The 18,067-nt window shown below is 40.7% G+C and overlaps 1 protein-coding gene across 1 annotated transcript; it reads right to left on the bottom strand.

Moving 5' to 3' along the window:
• Window positions 1-1,693: 1,693 nt before the first annotated feature.
• On the bottom strand, window positions 1,694-17,969 carry BCAS2 (BCAS2 pre-mRNA processing factor). The gene is made up of 7 exons (XM_004263216.4): window positions 17,045-17,969; window positions 16,843-16,935; window positions 14,240-14,310; window positions 12,371-12,532; window positions 4,114-4,164; window positions 3,328-3,408; window positions 1,694-2,003 (listed from the first exon to the last, which is right to left on the bottom strand). The coding sequence occupies exons 1-7, from the start codon at window positions 17,135-17,137 to the stop codon at window positions 1,877-1,879; spliced, it is 678 nt and encodes a 225-aa protein (XP_004263264.1). The 5' UTR covers window positions 17,138-17,969; the 3' UTR covers window positions 1,694-1,876.
• Window positions 17,970-18,067: the final 98 nt, after the last annotated feature.

Raw genomic sequence — 18,067 nt, 5'->3', positions numbered from 1 at the left:
GGTGGCTAACTTTGCAAAGTGTATTATCACCTCATCTTAAAATTTTAAAAAATCTGTTAAGAGGAAATTAAAATGTAATTCCTTTTCCCCCCAACTCGTCATAAAGAAATATGTAGCAAGCATTATCCTCAACAGTTTTAACATGCTACTGAACTTTCCCCAGGGTTTAGGTTTAGACCATTGTGATGCACTTTGTTTTGTTTGGCCGTGCTGTGTGTTGCGTGCTGCACAACTTATGGGGATCTTAGTTGCCCGACCAGGGGTCGAACCTGGGCCCCGTGCAGTGGAAGTGTGGAGCCCCTCGCTGTGATGTGTTTTGGATACCGATTCTAAACCTTTAAAGATTTTTAAACTTCATCACTATACCTTTTTTGACGTTTCATAAGTACTTCATACGTTTCTCTAATTTATTGTCCTCCATAATTAAGCAGTCAACAGCTCAAGACCAATGAGCTTCCAACTGAGGCTAAAGATTTGCCAGTTCCAGCATATCTCATATATCCATCATTTTTATTTTAAAAAGAGCAAAATATGAAAATATTCAATAAATTATATAAATACTGCTATTCAAAAGATGAGTAAAACTGAACTGATAGATGGTATGAACTTATAATATGAAATATTTGATAGCTCACATATGAAACTCCATACTTACTGTATAGAGGAGGTATGAGTGCAATACACAGAAATTTTAAGATGATTTTTAAAAAAACCGTAAATGAGGTTACATTATACAAATTATTCTGTAACCTGTTTTTCCTATACATGTACCTTCAAAACCACTGACCCATAATATTGTCAATTATACCTCAAAAAAAAAAAGGCACTGACCATTACCAACATAATAGGTTTAAAAAGTTCTAGGTTTAATTTGTATTCTTAATGTTAAACATCTTTTTTTTCTGGTGAGAGTTCACCTCTCAGTGATTTGTAAAAGGTCTCTCTGTACAGTAAGACTATGACTTATTTGATATATTGCAAATATTTTTTTCTGAATTGGGCAGGAATCTTTTTACTTTTTCATTCTTTACGAGTAGAAGGGTAAGAGCACAACCATGGTGCTAGACTACTGGGTTCAAAATTTGGATGATGCTTTCTAGCTAATAAAACTTCGGCAAATTAATCAGCACCTGTTACAGTTTGTGTATGGGAACAACAGTATGTAATTCCATAGGTTTTTGTGAGGATCCAATTATTTTTCTATTCATGTAAGTTTAGTTCATCTACCTAAAGTGCTTGGAACAGTGCTCAGCACATACTAAGCTTTATGTGTTACTTATGACGATGATCATCATCACAGATGACATATATGGAGTCATTGTATTTCTTTAGTCTTGTCTGGTCATTAAGAAGTCGTTTAGAACTACCTCTTTCATTTTATTTTGGCCGCACTGAGCAGCATGCAAACTTCCCCAACCAGGGATCGAACCCGTGTTCCCTGCATCGGAAGCATGGAGTCTTAACTAGTGGACCACCAAGTAAGTCCAACTACCTCTTTATTTGAAATACTTATAAATCAAAAGTTTCCAACTTCTTGTACGTGTTGAAAACTTTCAATAAAGATCTCTTGGGTACAAAATATGATCCTGGTGACTCAAAATTAATTCTACGAACATTATTATAAAGTCATACTTATTTTGAAAGTCTAAAGTTTTTTTTTTAAATGGCAAAAACACAAGACAAAACAAGCCACCATGTTGAAATTTTTTATTTTGCTGAAATGTACAAACAGAATATAACAGTCCACATTCTATGCTTTCTAAACATTTAACCACTGATGATTTCCGTAAGATGCTGTTGTTTTTCACAGTTCAGATGTCTGATCTTCTGTGAAAGCCCAACATGCCTTCCTTTCTACCCACCAGATTAGTCTTTCTCAGAAGTCTTGCCGTATGTTTTCTTTGTTTGCCTCTCCATGTTGCTGCTTCATTTGAAAGAGTTCATTTTCTAATTGTACAATAGTCCTTTCAATCTCATAATTCTTACTGACCAGGGATACCCAACTAGAAAAGAAAAACGGGGGGAAATTACTTAATGTGAACTTTCCCTTATAAGATTTTTATAGTATATATATTTTCAGCCAGGATCATAACACTAACCTTCACTTTTAGCTTTACATTTTCAAAAACTGAGGTGTAATTAGGCGGGAAAGTGAGTAAAGGGTGTATAGGACCTCTGTATTACTTCTTAAAATTGCATGTGAACCTACAGTTATCTCAAAATAAAAAGTTTAATTTAGAAAAGAACAAATTAGAAAGAGCTGAAGAGATATGAAAGAGTGAAGTTGGTATTTAATTGGATTAACAAAAAAGGAGAGAAAATAGGGCAGAGGCAATAAAGAAAAATGATAAAGAAATTCCTACAACTGCTAAGATAAAATTCCACAGATTCAAGGAATCTTCCCCTTCCCCCAGAAAAAAATCTCTAGGACAAATGAAAAGAAACACACATGTACATGTAGAAGATTATATTAGTTTGAAGAACAGTGTGGAAAGATGCATAATAGACTGATAACATGGGGTACTTAGAGGATGAGGGGAAGGTGGAACAAGGACAATGATGTGGATGATGGAGGCAGGGAGGTTAGGGAAAGAGCAAATCAAAAATGAAAAGAAATGATAAAAAAAATCATGACTATATTCAGAGATTTGTACAAACTTATTCGAATACATGAAGAACAACATTAAAAAATATATATATGGGGCTTCCCTGGTGGCGCAGTGGTTGAGAGTCTGCCTGCCAATGCAGGGGACACAGGTTCGTGCCCCAGTCCAGGAAGATCCCACATGCCGCGGAGCGGCTGGGCCTGTGAGCCATGGCCGGTGAGCCTGCGCGTCCGGAGTCTGTGCTCCGCAACAGGAGAGGCCACAACAGTGAGAGGCCAGCGTACAGGAAGGAAAAAAAAAAAAAAAAAAAATATATATATATATATATATATATATAAACAAAGGGAAAAAACCCCTGAGACACATAAAATTATCAAGAAAGTATGGAATCTCCCTCCTGCAGGAGTTAAAAAATAGACTTTTTTCCTTTTAAAAGGAGAATATAGGTAAAATGCTATTCAGAGCAGAAGTACTGGGCAGAAAACAGGGTGCTCTAAGATCAGAATAAATTAGCAGTGGTTCAGTTTTTGTTTCTAACTCTCATTTCCTTCCGAGCCCATACTTCAGAAAGAGGAAGAGGCAGTGAAGAGTGGGATTCAGAAAACAGCATTTCTGTGACACCTGTGGCACCCCATTTGAATACTGTTTGAATTATATTGTTGAATCTTGATCTTAAAATGTGCTAAGCAATTTAAAAGGTGATGGGATTGTAGATACTCACGTTGACTCCATTTCTCTTAATTTAGATCCAGCTGTGAGTTGCATGTTCTTTCGCTGCCAGTTTAAGTCTTGAATATGTTTCCTGTAAAAAAAATTATTTATACAACCCACCTACATCCTAAAATAAGACTAAAATCAGCAGAAAAATCTATAACTAATACATTTTTAATCCTTTGAGAAGAACAGATATATGTATGTGTATATATATACACATATATAGTCACAGACTAATTCCAGGAAATAACTTACTTTTTTTTTTTAACTTTCTTCTCATTATTTTTCAATTACAAATTTCATAAAACATGCTCATGGTGAAGAATTAAATACACACACACAAGCACGCACACAGACAGAATAAAAATCCAAAGTCCCTCCTCCCATGTGCTTCTCCTTCTCCCTGATAACTTCTGTTCAGTTTTTGGTGAGTGTCTTTCCAGATTCTTTCCTGTATATGTATGTGCATGTATAGATTAGGGTGTTTTGTTTGCTTGTGTTTTTAACATAAATCAGATTATACATGTTATTCTACAACTTTTCCCCTTCTAAAAGTACCTTTTCAATGTCTGCAGACTTGCAAACTGCAAATGACCTGGTAGAGATGTTTTCAGACCTCAGGTCTATTTCTCCTCCACTCAGGTAGGGCAAACCCAACACTAGACACTGGACACAGTGGATCATCAATCATTTACTCTCATATGACTATAGTCCAATGGTTCCTTTTTCTTCTCATTCTATTTATTAAGATTCACCTCAACTTTATTATAAAATAAGAAGGAAAACAATTTACCTTAACTTCTGGAGCTCTTTCTGTGCATGTTCAATCATATGAACTAGATTTCTAAAAAAGAAAAAGAAAATCAGATTAATGTACATTAAAATCACATAGTACCAACTAAAATGTACTATCTAGTTGATACAAGGTCAAGTTTTTCTGCTAAAAATAGTTAATATTAATTGAGCTCTCTGTGCCAAACACCATGTTAGACACTCTATAAAACTAATTTAATTCTCATAAGAATTCTTTGAGGTAGGTATGATTATCCCTATTTCACATGTTAGGACACTAAGAAAGATAAAGTAACTTGGTCAAGGTAACATGGTTAAGTGTCAGAGGTGAATTCTACTTCAGGTCTTTTAAACTCTTGAGCCCAAACCATTTACTGATATTCTGATTTTGTGTACTTATATCACTTCTTAAACTGTTATTGTCTTTTCATAGACAAGATGGGAAGTATCTGATGAGTGCACTCATTTACACTCCCTTTTATCTCTTTATTCCTTTACCTACATTTATCTTGTCACTCTCCCGTCTACTGCTAGCTAGAGAGAAGAAAAAAACTGTTGTGGAAGGCTACAGATTCAGATTCCAGTCCAAGTCAGCTCTAATGAGCAGAGGGAAGAAGTTGAGCCATACAGAGTTCCATGTGATTATTATCATTAGAGAAGTGATTCAAGGGTAAAGTTCAAAATCTATCTTTTCCTAAATGACAGCTTTACTGAGATATAATTTACATACCATATCAATTTCCTCTTAAGGCAGTAGAGTCCATTTCAACCACATTGGCCCTACTATGCTCTTGCTCTAGATCCAGTATTGTTTCCCGGCTTTTGTGACTCAAATTTCCTGCTGCCCTTCTGAGTTATTCTCCTATCTCCACTGACTGATTTCCTATAACTAACTCCAATTCTCTAGAGATTTGGTCTTCAAAAAGTGGTGCCTCTCCAGCTTTCCTTTAGCTCATCCCAATTTCCCTGACTTTGACACTCATTCCATGCTGAGGACAATAAAGCTTAGTACTCTATTCCTGACCTCCAACCATTAATAGGGAGCTTTCTTTTGAACCACCTCTTCCTAAAAGCCCAGTTTGTGGTCTTCTCCCTTCTTCCAGCCTCCCTCTTAAGTACACAGGTCTCTCCTCAAGTACTCTGAATGCTGAAACTGATCACACTGCATCATGGGAGTCAGAAGACTTGGCTTCTAGTCCCAGCTCTGCCCTAAATAGCTATGTTTCCTTTGACAAGTCACCTGACATCACTTGGGCTAAGTCTGTTTATTTGTAAAATTAGGGGCTGACCCTGAAGGTTTCCCTTCAGTTTCAAGTACAGAATTCTCTCCTTATTAATGAAATACTATTTTTTTTAAAGCAGTTCGGCACCAAGACCTACTTAGAGCTAAAAGCTTTCTGCCTAGCATATTTGACACCCTCAAATCCTACCACCGAGAAAGAAAATATAGTACAGCTCCTCTGGAGAAGCATCCATTGGGTTTGCAGGAGACAAAATATGTGCAGGAGAATGACCAACACTATAAAGTGTTATGTAATTAAGTGTACAACAAGTGATGTGCATAATAATTCGTATGGTTACTCAGAAGAGAGAGAGAGTACCAGAGGCAGAATTTTAATCAGGGAAGAAAAGGAAACAGATTAAAGTTGGGCCTTCAATAAGTCGAATTTGGGTAGAATAGTTAAAGGTATTCCAGGTGGAGATAAGGCCTGAGTAAAGGTTCGGAGGCAGAGTTTATGATAATCACCAAGGAGAGGACTAGTTTGGCTGGAGTGAAAGTCTACAACTGAGGTATAGCCTTTTGCTTTGAATATCATGTTAAATAGCCTGGACCTTACCTTGTAGGTAAGGGAAAATTATTAAAGGTTTCTAGGCAAGATGAAAGCAATGCTCTCTTCAATTTAATGCCTCCTCCCCACCCCCCATCCCCTCACCTATGTTCTCCTCCATTCCTGGAATGTTCTCGCTCTCCTTTAAACATCCAAATCTCACCCTTTTCTGGAACCCCTGTACACTGTTGGTGGGAATGTAAATTGGTGCAGCTACTATGGAAAATAGTATGGAGGGTCCTAAAAAAAAAAAAAACTAAAAATAGAACTACCACATGATACAGCAATTCCACTCCTGGGTATATATCCGGAAAAAATGAAAACTCTAATTCGAAAAGATACACGCACCCCAATGTTCACAGCAGCACTATTTACAATAGCCAAGACATGGAAGCAACCCGAATGTCCATCAACAGATGACTGTATTAAGATATGGTGCATATATATACATATACAATGGAATATTACTCAGTCATAAAAAAGAAATACTGCCATATGCAGCAATGTGGATGGCCCTAGAAAACATTATGCTTAGTGACATAAACAAATTGGACAGAGACAAATATTGTACGATGTCACTTATATGCGGAATCTAAAAAATAATACAAATGAAAATTCATGCAAAACAAAACAGACTCACAGATATAGAAAACAAACTTGTGGTTAGCAAAGGTGAGAGAGAAGGGGAGTAGGGACAAATTACGGGTATGGGATTAACAGATACAAACTACTATATATAAAATAGATAAGCAACAAAGATATACTGTATAGCACAGGGAATTATACCCGTTATCTTGTAATAACCTACAGTATAATCTGCAAAAATACTAAATCACTATGCTGTATACCTCAAACTAACACAAAAATCAACTATACTTTAATAACCCCCACCCCCATTCCCTAATCTCACTCTTTTATAATGGTCCTAATCCTTAACGTCCCTTTCTTTGGATCTCTGTAGTTTATGGACCACAACACACAATGCAGCACTTGCCCCCATACTGCCAAAAATGAACTACTAGTTATCTGGCCTAGAATATCTTGCCTCCTCAACTAGATAAAGCTTCCTGAGGACAAAGATCACATTTTTCTGTGGGGACTGATTTGTTCTCAAATTTCTTAATCATCCCAACCCCATTTTCCCTTTATTCTCCTTGCAACATATTCACAGTAGAAACTGAATTGTTTGTTCTGCAGTTTCTTAAATTCTGGATTTTGCCCAAAGATCCTTATGTGGCCAATAGACATTTAAACATGATTCTGAAAACTTGAGAAAAGGTATTCATTATTTTGTGATTTTTGCTTTACTGTTTCAGGAATCTAACAAATAGTTTTATGCACAGTTGTGTAGTTCAATGGCTTTTTCTCCTTAAAAGAGACTCGGGATTTTAGGGCCCAAAGGAGCCATGGAGATCATCTAACCACTGAGTTTTACAAGTTGGAAACTGAACCCTAAATAGATAACAAAACCTAAAGCTAAAGCTAGTTATATGGAACAGAAACAGGAGCTAGTGGCACTTTTGTTTCTGGTGTTAATTCTCTACTTACAGTCAATTCTCATCATTTGCAGATTCTGTATATGTGAATTTGCCTACTCACTCAAATTTATGTGTAACCCCAAAATCAATACCTGCAGTGTTTTGTGAGCATTCATGGACATGCTCAGAGCAGCAAAAAATTTTAGTTGCTGGGCATGCACATTTCCAGCTGCATTGGAACAAGGAGATATGCCACCTTCTTGTTTCAGGTCTCATGCAGGGATGACCAAAGGATAGAGTTTGCTTTCCAACTCTGGCAAGTTACTTAACACTTCTGAACTTTATCTTTTCTTTTATAAAATAAAGAAAATACAGAATCTGCCAGGATGAGCTGTTTTAAAGGATTTAAGATTATAATCTATCTGAGATGTGTATATATACATATGTACATATTTCTCCCAGGAGAAATGGTTCAGTATTTGTTAATTCAGTATCCAAGGCCACTTTATAAAGCACAACATGCAATAATGAGAGCTAACTGTATAAGCAACCCCCCACATTAAGGATTACATTCTACCAAGCTGTGATTTGTAAATCAGACCTCAGAACTCATTATTGCAATATTACACAACAAATGTGTTAGGTTTATATTCCCTTAAACTTTGAGATGGGTCTCAAAGCCTTTCATATGGGTTGTAGTTCTAGGACATGACCTCAAGTGAAAGTCCAGCTATACTATTTTTATCCCACTTCTACTCTACTTCCCACATTAAAAAAACAAGACTGGTGAGTGGTCTTAGCACTGCAGGGTCGGGGGCAGAGGGGGTGCAGGGCCTGGGCCCTGGTCCCCTGCCTTCATTCGCTCTGGGGTCACCAGTGGCAGTGCCATAAAGGAGCCAGGCGCCATCCAGAGAGTCAAATCTCCACCCAGCATGGGGCACGTTTCTCCTACAGCTGTAAACACGGTATTTCTTAAGTAAACATTTAATACACTCCCTCAGAAAGGCAGCCATGTGGGCACGAACCACATGTGGGTGAGAGGAGAGAATTCCATTCTCTTGTCCCAGTGCCTCTGGGATGAGAGGGTGCTAAGGCCTGCAACCCTAGTCCCGGTGCCCAGGAGGGGGTCAGATGGAGCTGGTCTCCAAGGAAAAGACTGCATCCTCCTGGCTGGAGGTAAGAGGCGGGACCTGCTGGGGAGGAGGTGGCCGAGAGTGAACCTGTCTGCAGCACAGCCCTGGCCTCAGCAGAAGCTGCTAGTGAGCACCCTGTGGTGGCTGGGGGTCACGTGCCTGGCTGCAGCTCTTAGGAAAGGATGGGGCAAAGACCGGGGCATTCATCCTCCCACGAGGCTATCTGTGGGCGGGGGGTGAGAGTTTAAGTGGCAGATGAACACCGAGAGGGAGAAAGAAGCCTTGTACTGCCAACTGAGCCAGGCAGTCGGGCAGGGAGGGCAATGAAATAAGGCACTATGATCTGTCTTGCTGATTCCTCTCACTGAGGGGGAATGGAGCTCAGATCTGTAGGGCTGAGGCCCAGATCCTCCCTCCAAAGGCTATCCTTTTCACAGATCCCAGGAGACAAGAATAACTGACTGCTATTTTAACGGTTGGAAACTCCTAGAACTTGGACAGGACTAACAAATTGGTGGCGCTGAGATGATGCTCCCCAGGGCGGCTGCCAGGCCCAAGACCCAGGTAAAAGGCAGGAAGAGACGACAAGGCTGACTCCAGTGGGAAGAGGTGAAGAGTGGCTAAGGGAGAGGATGGCTACCTGGGCCTAACTGAGGCTAGTCCGCCGACTGGGCAGAGCCAGCCTTGACTTCGGGCTGACTTCCACCCGGCTGCTGGGTGTCCGAGGTGGATGAAGTGGAGAACAGGGGAGGGAGAAGAGAGACAGGCACTTGAGGCTAACTAGCTGGGCCTCAGGAGCTAGGGAAGGAGGTCCTGCCACCAAGCAAGGACGGGCTAGGAGTCCTGCAAGACAAGGGTACGTGGAGGCTGCCCACCTCACCCGAAAGGTATAGCCACCTGTGACCTACAGTTCCAAGACCTTAGTCAGAGCTAAGAGACCTGGGGAGGGCAGAAGGGAAGGATAAGCAAAAGGTAAATAACCTGTTAGGCTTGAACCGTCACTAGGACTTCAGAGTGTGGGCTGTGGCCAGGGAAAGGTGAGGGTGCCAAGTCCGGGGACTGTTTTTCCCACGTGTTCATGGACAGACAGCCAGCTGCCCTGAGGGAAGGCGGGGAGGTGGGGCAGAGAAGGGGTGCACACTGCAGTTAGGGGATGTACTCTCCCAGCTGCAGCTCAGAGTAGACTCTAGGTTGTCTGAGAAGTCAGAGGGAAGAGACAAGAGACAGATGATGACAAAGAATTTCAGCTGAGGGAGGGGAGGGAGGGGCCTGGTCACCTCCTGCTGCCCTGCTGGATCCTGCTAAGCACAGCTAGCCATCTGCCCAGGAGAAGGAAGAGGACTTGAGAAAAGGTGGAAAGAATGTGAGCAAACACATTGCTGAGTTTGCAAGTCTGGGCTGATGCTGTGCTGGTCTCTCCTAAACTCCCAGGGCCGAAGGGCTGCGGCTCTGGGGGGGAAGCCCTCCTTGGTCATATACCAACTTAAATGCCCTCCAACATGTCCCCTATCCATCCTATGCTGGTTTAGAGAAAACAAACAAAAACAACTAAACACAAAAGAAGAATTCCTTTTCCCTTCCTTGCTTTGCTGTAATGGGGTTAGAAGCCAGGTGAGGGGCAACAGGGACAGCTCTCCTTCTCCTGGCAAGGGGAGCGGACACCCCACTTCAGAAGCCCAGGAGTAGGGAAGTTGCAAGAGTCGTTGGAGAGCGGAAGAAAGGCTACTGACAGACAATGGAGGTGGGATCACAGGGTCACAGCCAACAAGCCCACAGGCACCTAATGGCCATGGTCCACCCCATCAGCCAGGTCCATCCTTTCCCATCAGACACATTTACACTGAGGGTAGCCCCTAACAGTAAGTCCCTGCAGTGAGGGAGATGATGGTCAACACTGTCACCATATGTGACACCATGGGGCCGGCACACAGGGCACACCCCTCACTGTGAGGAGATGACAGTGGCAGCCGGTTCAGGACACCCTGTTCCTATGGCAATGGTCACAACTGGGTCTTGGGGACTCAGGCGGTGTCTGACGACCTGGACATCTGGCGGGTACATCTGGGAAGACGATGATGCAGGAGGCAGCAGGTGATGGGTGCTGAGCTCACAGGAGTGACAGATGCCCGCCGAAGACCCAGCTGTGTCCCAGGCAGAGGTTTGGCACACAGTTTTTTCTGGGAATCATCCTCTGGGAGGAAGATCACTAACAGAAAGGTAGGCTTATAGAGCTGGGGTGGGCTGGCCGTTCAAACGCCAGGCAGTATGAGATGATCACCCTCTGTCCCTCCCCCCCTCAGAACTTCTGGTTTTAAAGGGCAGTAGAAGGAATGGATTCCCTCTTAAGTCCTGGTGTGGCCCTGGGCTTCCAACTGCTTAAAGAGGACAAACCCAAAATACAGATCTTCTTTCTTGAGTTCTCCTGGCCAAGCCCTGGTCCTCCCCTTTCAGGTGGTTCTTGGCCGCTATCATCTCCAAGGCCCAAGGGCCAGCCAGGAGCAGGCCACCAGGGAGTCCAGCAGTTCCTGCACCTGGCGGGGAGGCAGCACAGAGGCCTCCTTCAGGCTTCATGCCCCCCATTCCAGAAGAAATCCCCAAATTCTCCATGGAGGGGCAGGCCTTCTCTAGGGAAGTGAGGTGTTATAAGCAGAACTAAGAGATGGGTAAAAGAAAGAAGACAGGAAAAATAAAGGACAAAAACAAAATAGCTCCCTAACCCCTTATAAAAATGAAATTTATACATATGCTTTGTCCATATTGAGTTTCTTTAGAGAAATTGGTGCCTGTCCACAGCATAGCTTCCTGTTCTTCTGAAGTCTTAATTGTTTAAATTTTTTTAAAAAAGGGGGGGAAAGGAAGACAAAAAATTAAAAAATTAAGCAAAACTAAAAGGAGGAGGAAAACCCAAACAAAAGCTTCACACTGCTGGAGTTCCAGCTGTTGGGAGATCGCCAACCAGCCAAGCTACCGCCTGTATCCTCTGCCGTCCTCTGTGCGAGACATGATGAGACTGTGGGTCCCGAGGATCAACCTAGTTTAAAAACACCCAAGATGCTTTGCCCTGAATTTTAAGCAGCACATGTGACCCACTACTGGGCATATACCCTGAGAAAACCATAATTCAAAAAGAGTCATGTACCAAAATGTTCACTGCAGTTCTATTTACAATAGCCAGGAATCGGAAACAACCTAAGTGTCCATCAACAGATGAATGGATAAAGATGATGTGGCACATATATACAATGGAATATTACTCAGCCATAAAAAGAAACAAAACTGAGTTATTTGTAGTGAGGTGGATGGACGCAGAGTCTGTCATACAGAGTGAAGTAAGTCAGAAAGAGAAAAACAAATACCATATGTTAACACATATATATGGAATCTAAGGAAAAAAAAAAAGGTCATGAAGGACCTAGGGGTAAGACGGGAACAAAGACACAGACCTACTAGAGAATGGACTTGAGGATATGGGGAGGGGGAAGGGTAAGCTGTGATAAAGTGAGAGAGTGGCATGGACATATATACACTACCAAACATAAAATAGATAGCTAATGGGAAGCAGCTGCACAGCACAGGGAGATCAGCTCGGTGCTTTGTGACTGCCTAGATGGGTGGGACAGGGAGGGTGGGAGGGAGGGAGACACAAGAGGGAAGAGATATGGGAACATATGTATATGTATAACTGATTCACTTTGTTATAAAGCAGAAACTAACACACCATTGTAAAGCAATTATACTCCAATAAAGATGTTAAAAAAAAAAAAACAACAAGACTAAAGGTGGCATGGGTTTAAAGGAAAACAAAAAAGGCTTCTTACTCATTATACACTTTCCAGGCATTGCATCCATGCTGTGACATTAGTTCCAGATTCTCAATTCGAACCGCTTGATGCTCTAACTGGGCCATAGAATTGTTTACGCATTCTTGCCACGCAGTAATGTCATTTTTCTGACCCGAGGAAGGGGCTGGAAGTTCATATCTGAAATTAAACAACAATGACATAAAACCACATATTCCTCCAAACCTTTCTTTCTCCTCCCAACAGGATGCCTCATGGGTCTATGCACACTGTAAAAACTACAGAAGACTGAAGATAAGATGCAGACCTTGCAATAATAAGAAATCTATTTATCCTAAGAAACAATCAATTTACAAATAAGATTTAGCATCATTATACACAGTAACAAAAAATTGTTCACTTTAATGAACAATTCAATAAGCTACACTGTGCATTCATATAACATACTGTTATATTAACTATTAAATGTTATTAAATAGTTAAAACATTAAGATGTTTATAATACATTAAGGGAAAAAAGGATAGAAAAAAATATGCACCTACATCCATCCACCATCCCACCCACGTACCTACACCCCTCTAGAGAAAAAATGGCAAAGGGGTATAATAATTTTTACATTTTGAATTCAGCCTTTTCTCTGTCTTCATAATACCCAGTCCTTCAACACTGCCAACACAGCCAGCAACATACACTCTTCATAAATCTCAGCTCATTACTGAGTTACTACAAACTAACTTCTAATTTCCATTTTGTTATTTTTACTAGGTATTGTAAAAACTCCAAATCATTCCTATGAAAAATTGAGGGATATGCAACTGGGATTAAGAAGTGATAAACCATTTTGTTTAAAAAAAAAACAAGCTTACACATGCATCATGAATGCAGCATTTTGGGAACTTCTAATCATAACCCACAGTAAGAAATATTTTACACTGTGATCTAGTCCACAAATACACACAGCTGAACAGAAGTTTCACAAAACAAAACTTACCTTTACATGCAATGCATTCTGATATTTTCTATCCTACTTCCTTAAAAATTGCTGTGGTGTCTTACTAAACTTACTTCACAATCTACTGCTTAAAGGATCATGACCTACTTATGGGTTCAAAATATACTGTTATGAAGGAGTTACTATCATGAAAATCTTTAGAGCAGAAGCACCTGGAAACAGAACTGAGGAGTCCTAGGAGTTTTCCTGCCTTTATCATTCAAGCCAGATAGGAAATGGAGCACAAGAAAAGAAAAAATCTGGTCCTTCGGTTCTATAGACTCAAATCCCTCTTTTAATCTGTACATATGCTGAAAGGATAACCCTATTGTTCATGTGGCCCTCTCTGCTCTGCAGATTAGTTACTGGTTCTCATAATTTCATAGTTTTCTTAGAGCTGAAGGGGACCTCAGATGTTAAGCAACCCAATTCTCCAATTTAGTGAAAGTAACAAAAGGATGTTTTGGTTTTTTTCCTGAAACAGTTTTGTAGTAAAGTGGTATGGGAAGGGAGACAGTAGAACCAAAGTCAAACTATGCAGGTACTCTTGAGTTTACTAATGTTGCCTGTGTAAGAGCGAAGCACTACATGTCTAACCAGGAACCTTTCCTCGGGAATTCTTAAACATGAACTTAGTTACAATTTACCATTCCCCTGTTATTGGATTTTAAAATAGTTTGCATTTTTAAATAATGGTGCAAAGAATATTTTTGAACATTAACACAAGATTATATGAACCACTATTATAACTATTACATGAAAAAACATAAATGCATAAAAACAGACAAGAATTTTTTCTCTTCCACATTTATTTTAACATGGCTACAGCAGTTTTACTAATAAATTAAAATTAAACAATGATTTGAGGCCAGCTGAACCCAGAAATAGGACTTACCGTTTCATACTGAGCAATTCAATTGGTTGTCGAGCAGCCAATCTTTCAAATTCATTTCTCATTATGTCGGTCTGATGTGTAAATTGAAGAAAGAATTATTTCCAAAATCATATCAACAAACTGTATTACTATCCATTATTAACGGATCATTTCCCTTCCCCCAGGTCTTCTCTGCAGTCAGTGCTCTCTAGAATCTGGAGAAGTGCACAGGCACACACACACTTCATATGTAAAGGGGCCCTCAGAGAAAAGGATTAATCCTAAATCAGTGGTTCTCAGGCCAGCACACATTTAGAATCAAATGGGAGTTTTGAAAACAATTCCAATACAATTCACATTATCACTCCTCTCCCCCACTACAGGACGTGATTATAACTTTTGCTTTCAACTCACCAGTTGATTGTAAAGTCAAGCCAGTGTTGAGAACTATGGATCTAAGTATTCACTGGGGGCATGGGAAGAGAGAAGAGGACGTGGTACATAAAATAATTTGCTTTAGCGCTATGAGCCTAAACCTATACTTTCTTTTTGATCCTGGCTGCTCTTTTCACTTTACTCTTTGCAAAGGAGTAACAGGGGAAGGGACAAAAGGACCTGGTTCTGCTGTTTGCTCTAACAATTTTACTATTTTTAAAAAAATGTGGTATAGCTCTACCTCTTTAAGTCCAGTGTTTTGGTCAACATCTTATTCCATTTAGACTAAAGAGTAGGCAAAAAAGACCTTCCAGAGGTCACATTCCTTGCTTAAAAATTGTGCATTAAGCATGTCTTTATTGGAGAAAGACTTTTTTTTTGGACTATTGCTGAGTTTCACACAACTCTAAGAAAATGTGGTTACTTAGTTTCCTGCAGAAACTAAGGCATTCTAGCTAGAAGGCTATGCACAGTGACAGAGTAAAAACTAACAATTAGGTAAGACAGAAACTACAAAAATATAGTACAAGCCAATCTTCCGCCACGTAACATCACATGGCTAGTAAGTGACAGATCTGGAATTTTAACTAAACTCTCTTCAACGAATGAGCCAATTCTCACAGGGCTAAGTCATAAGAAGAACTCCAGGCATGAATTGCACACATTAAGCATTCATTAAACTGCCTTAGGCACTCTTCATACATTCAGTGATAAATATCTGGGGTTCTATCGTGTGCCAAACACTGTTTTAGGTGATGAAAATACAGTGCTGAAGAAGACAAAAAAGATCCCTGCTCATAGAGCATTCTCATTCTCAGCTTAGACAGGCCTTCCTCAGCCATCCTATCTAAAGCAGTCACCCAGTCACTCTGTATCACATCATTACTTTAATTCTCTGTATAGCTTTATCAATAATCTGATATTTTCTGATTTATCTGTCTCCACACTCTAGAATTTAAACTCCTGTTCCCCAATAACTCGAATAGAATCGATTTTCAGAAATAGTTGTTAAATGAATTAATGAAAGAGCAGTTCAAAGGCAGTTTGAGGAGTGCTTAAGGTCTTGGGCAAATTAGTTAGCCTAACCTGCAGTTTTCCCATCTAAAAAATTGGGATAATAAACATACAGTTACATAGTTCACAGAGCTGTTTTTAGGACTGAGACAGTGAACCCAGTACACTATTAGCTTCTACTATTAGAAAGCGTTAACTAATCAGTATACTAATTATAAAGACAGGAAACACAGGTTGTATCTAAAAGAGGTAAAAAGAAAACTGGCTCAAGTATTTAAAAGTTTGTGACTGAATGCAGTTATCTAAAACTTTCAGAAATCAAGCTAATAAGTACCCATTACTGTCCTTAGTTCTTAATGTGATAACATCTATATTTGGGGCAACATCATTTACAAAAAGCACGGGAAAACAGCATGCCATAGGAACATCTCTCTCTTACTTAAAACTTAACCAATATTTTTTTTCATGTTACTTCAATAAGAAATCCTGCGTTTTAATAACAGAATTCTTTCATAAATAAATGGTTAACTGTAATGCGGGAAAAAACGGAACATGTATGTACTAAAATGCCCAACAGAATCCATTAGCTTAGAAATGATATTTTACATTTCATTCAGCTAATTAGACCCTAAATAGTATTTGGGGTGCACTTCTGGGCTAAATAGCTAAATGGTTTGATATGGTTCACTTAGATATGATTTATCTCTACAGTCATTCACGTCCACCCAGTAAATATTTTAAGACTTTTGATACAAAGGCCGCCCTCCAGTGGTTCTCAGAGGCTTAGGTAACTAGGCTTTTGTAAATATATTAAAAAACCCTAGATCACTTGTTTTACAGTAGTCCTTAATTAGAGAGAAGAGGATCCCTTTGAGAATTTACGCAATAAACCTATCTCGGAAAAACGTAACACTAAATTTTGCATTGTTAGGTCAGTTCGCGGAGCCCCAGAAAGTCCTTCCGTGGTTCTCAGAATAAGAACCCCGGGGAAGGCTTATCTGTGTAGCTATTTTCAACTGACTGACAATACCTTTACAACAGGGTAAGTAGTAGCTAAGCAAGTAACAGTTAAAGCTAGAATTTAAAATTCACTTCTACGTGGCGAAGCCTCTCGATCCAAAATAAGGATTCACAGGATCCTGGTTCATACGCTAGGCTCAAAACATCACACTTACTTCAAAAGCGGAATAATCCGGGGCTGTCAGGTAGCTCAGGTAGTTCTTGGTAGGTCGGTATCTGCGTGTTTCCTCCTCCACCAATGCCGCAGCCTAAGAACGAGAACAGAGGCCAGGGTAGAGGCAGCAAATTGTTAAGCGATTCTTCCAGCACTAAGGGCCAGCGAGCGCTGAGTCAGTTACACAGACACCCCGAACTTACCGCTTCCCGCACACCAGGCGCTTCATAACCTTGGTCAAAATACGGCAGCGCATCCACCACAACCTCTCCGGCCACCAAACCCGTACCCGCCATTCTTAGGTTCGCCGAAGTTTTCCGACTCCACGTTGGCTCAGGTTCACTTAAATACTCCTGCGCCCTACGTTAACGTAATGACGTCGCCTGCGCATCAGCTTTGGCGCCTGCTAAGTTAATTCTGATGTCGCGCTCGCTAGAAATTGCCCGGCCATTTTGTTTTGGCCGGAATTGACGTCACGTCGTGGTTTCCCCTAGTCAGCGGTACATCTCAACTTCCTGTCCCCACGTGCTCTACCGTTTTGCCTCCGACTGGCAGCAAAGTGGAGAGGAGTTGGGACTTTCGGTTTCCTCCAGGACGCTGATATTTGGTTGGGGAATCCTTTAAAACTTTTGGAGGGAACTGGCTGCAGGATTTGGCGGGGAGCAAGATACTGGTTTCCCACCTCGGCTTTACTCTCCTAACCTTCCACCTTCTTCCGTTAAACTTCTCTCTCTTTGCACTTCCTTGCTGTATCCCCATCATTCTTCGTTCTCAGCGCCCGAGGGTCTTTGCACTAAGTGCAGTTCTTTCACAGATTCTGGAAGTGGGCGCTAGTCTCCAATTAAAATTGCGAAGCTTTAGACTCTGCGTAACAAAAGGAACCTGATCTCGCCCCCAGCGCGAGATAACCGCCCGCTAATCCCATCTTTTAAAAAGACTGTGATTTCGCATTCAGGGCGTGTATAAAATCCAATCATTTTGCCCTTAGAAATTCTGGTAATAGAATAGTTTCTCATTGCCTCCGACCACTCCTGCTACTGCTGGTGCCCAGTCTCTGGTCCCTGGCTTCCAGTTCCTTTTGACTAAGCAGGGAAAGACCAAATAAGGTAGTCGGACTATATATACCGTGCCCGGTGTGCAAATCTAGACCCCGACTTTGCCAAGAGCCTGGAAATGTTGGCCACTGTAATTAAAGCTTGGTTAGTCTTGGATCGATTATCTTTTAC

The sequence above is a fragment of the Orcinus orca genome, chromosome 1, assembly GCF_937001465.1.
Source record: "Orcinus orca chromosome 1, mOrcOrc1.1, whole genome shotgun sequence".
NCBI classification, from domain to species: domain Eukaryota; kingdom Metazoa; phylum Chordata; class Mammalia; order Artiodactyla; family Delphinidae; genus Orcinus; species Orcinus orca.
The sequence above is the reverse complement of the archived record's forward strand: the minus strand, read 5'-3'. Positions and strand labels throughout refer to the sequence as shown.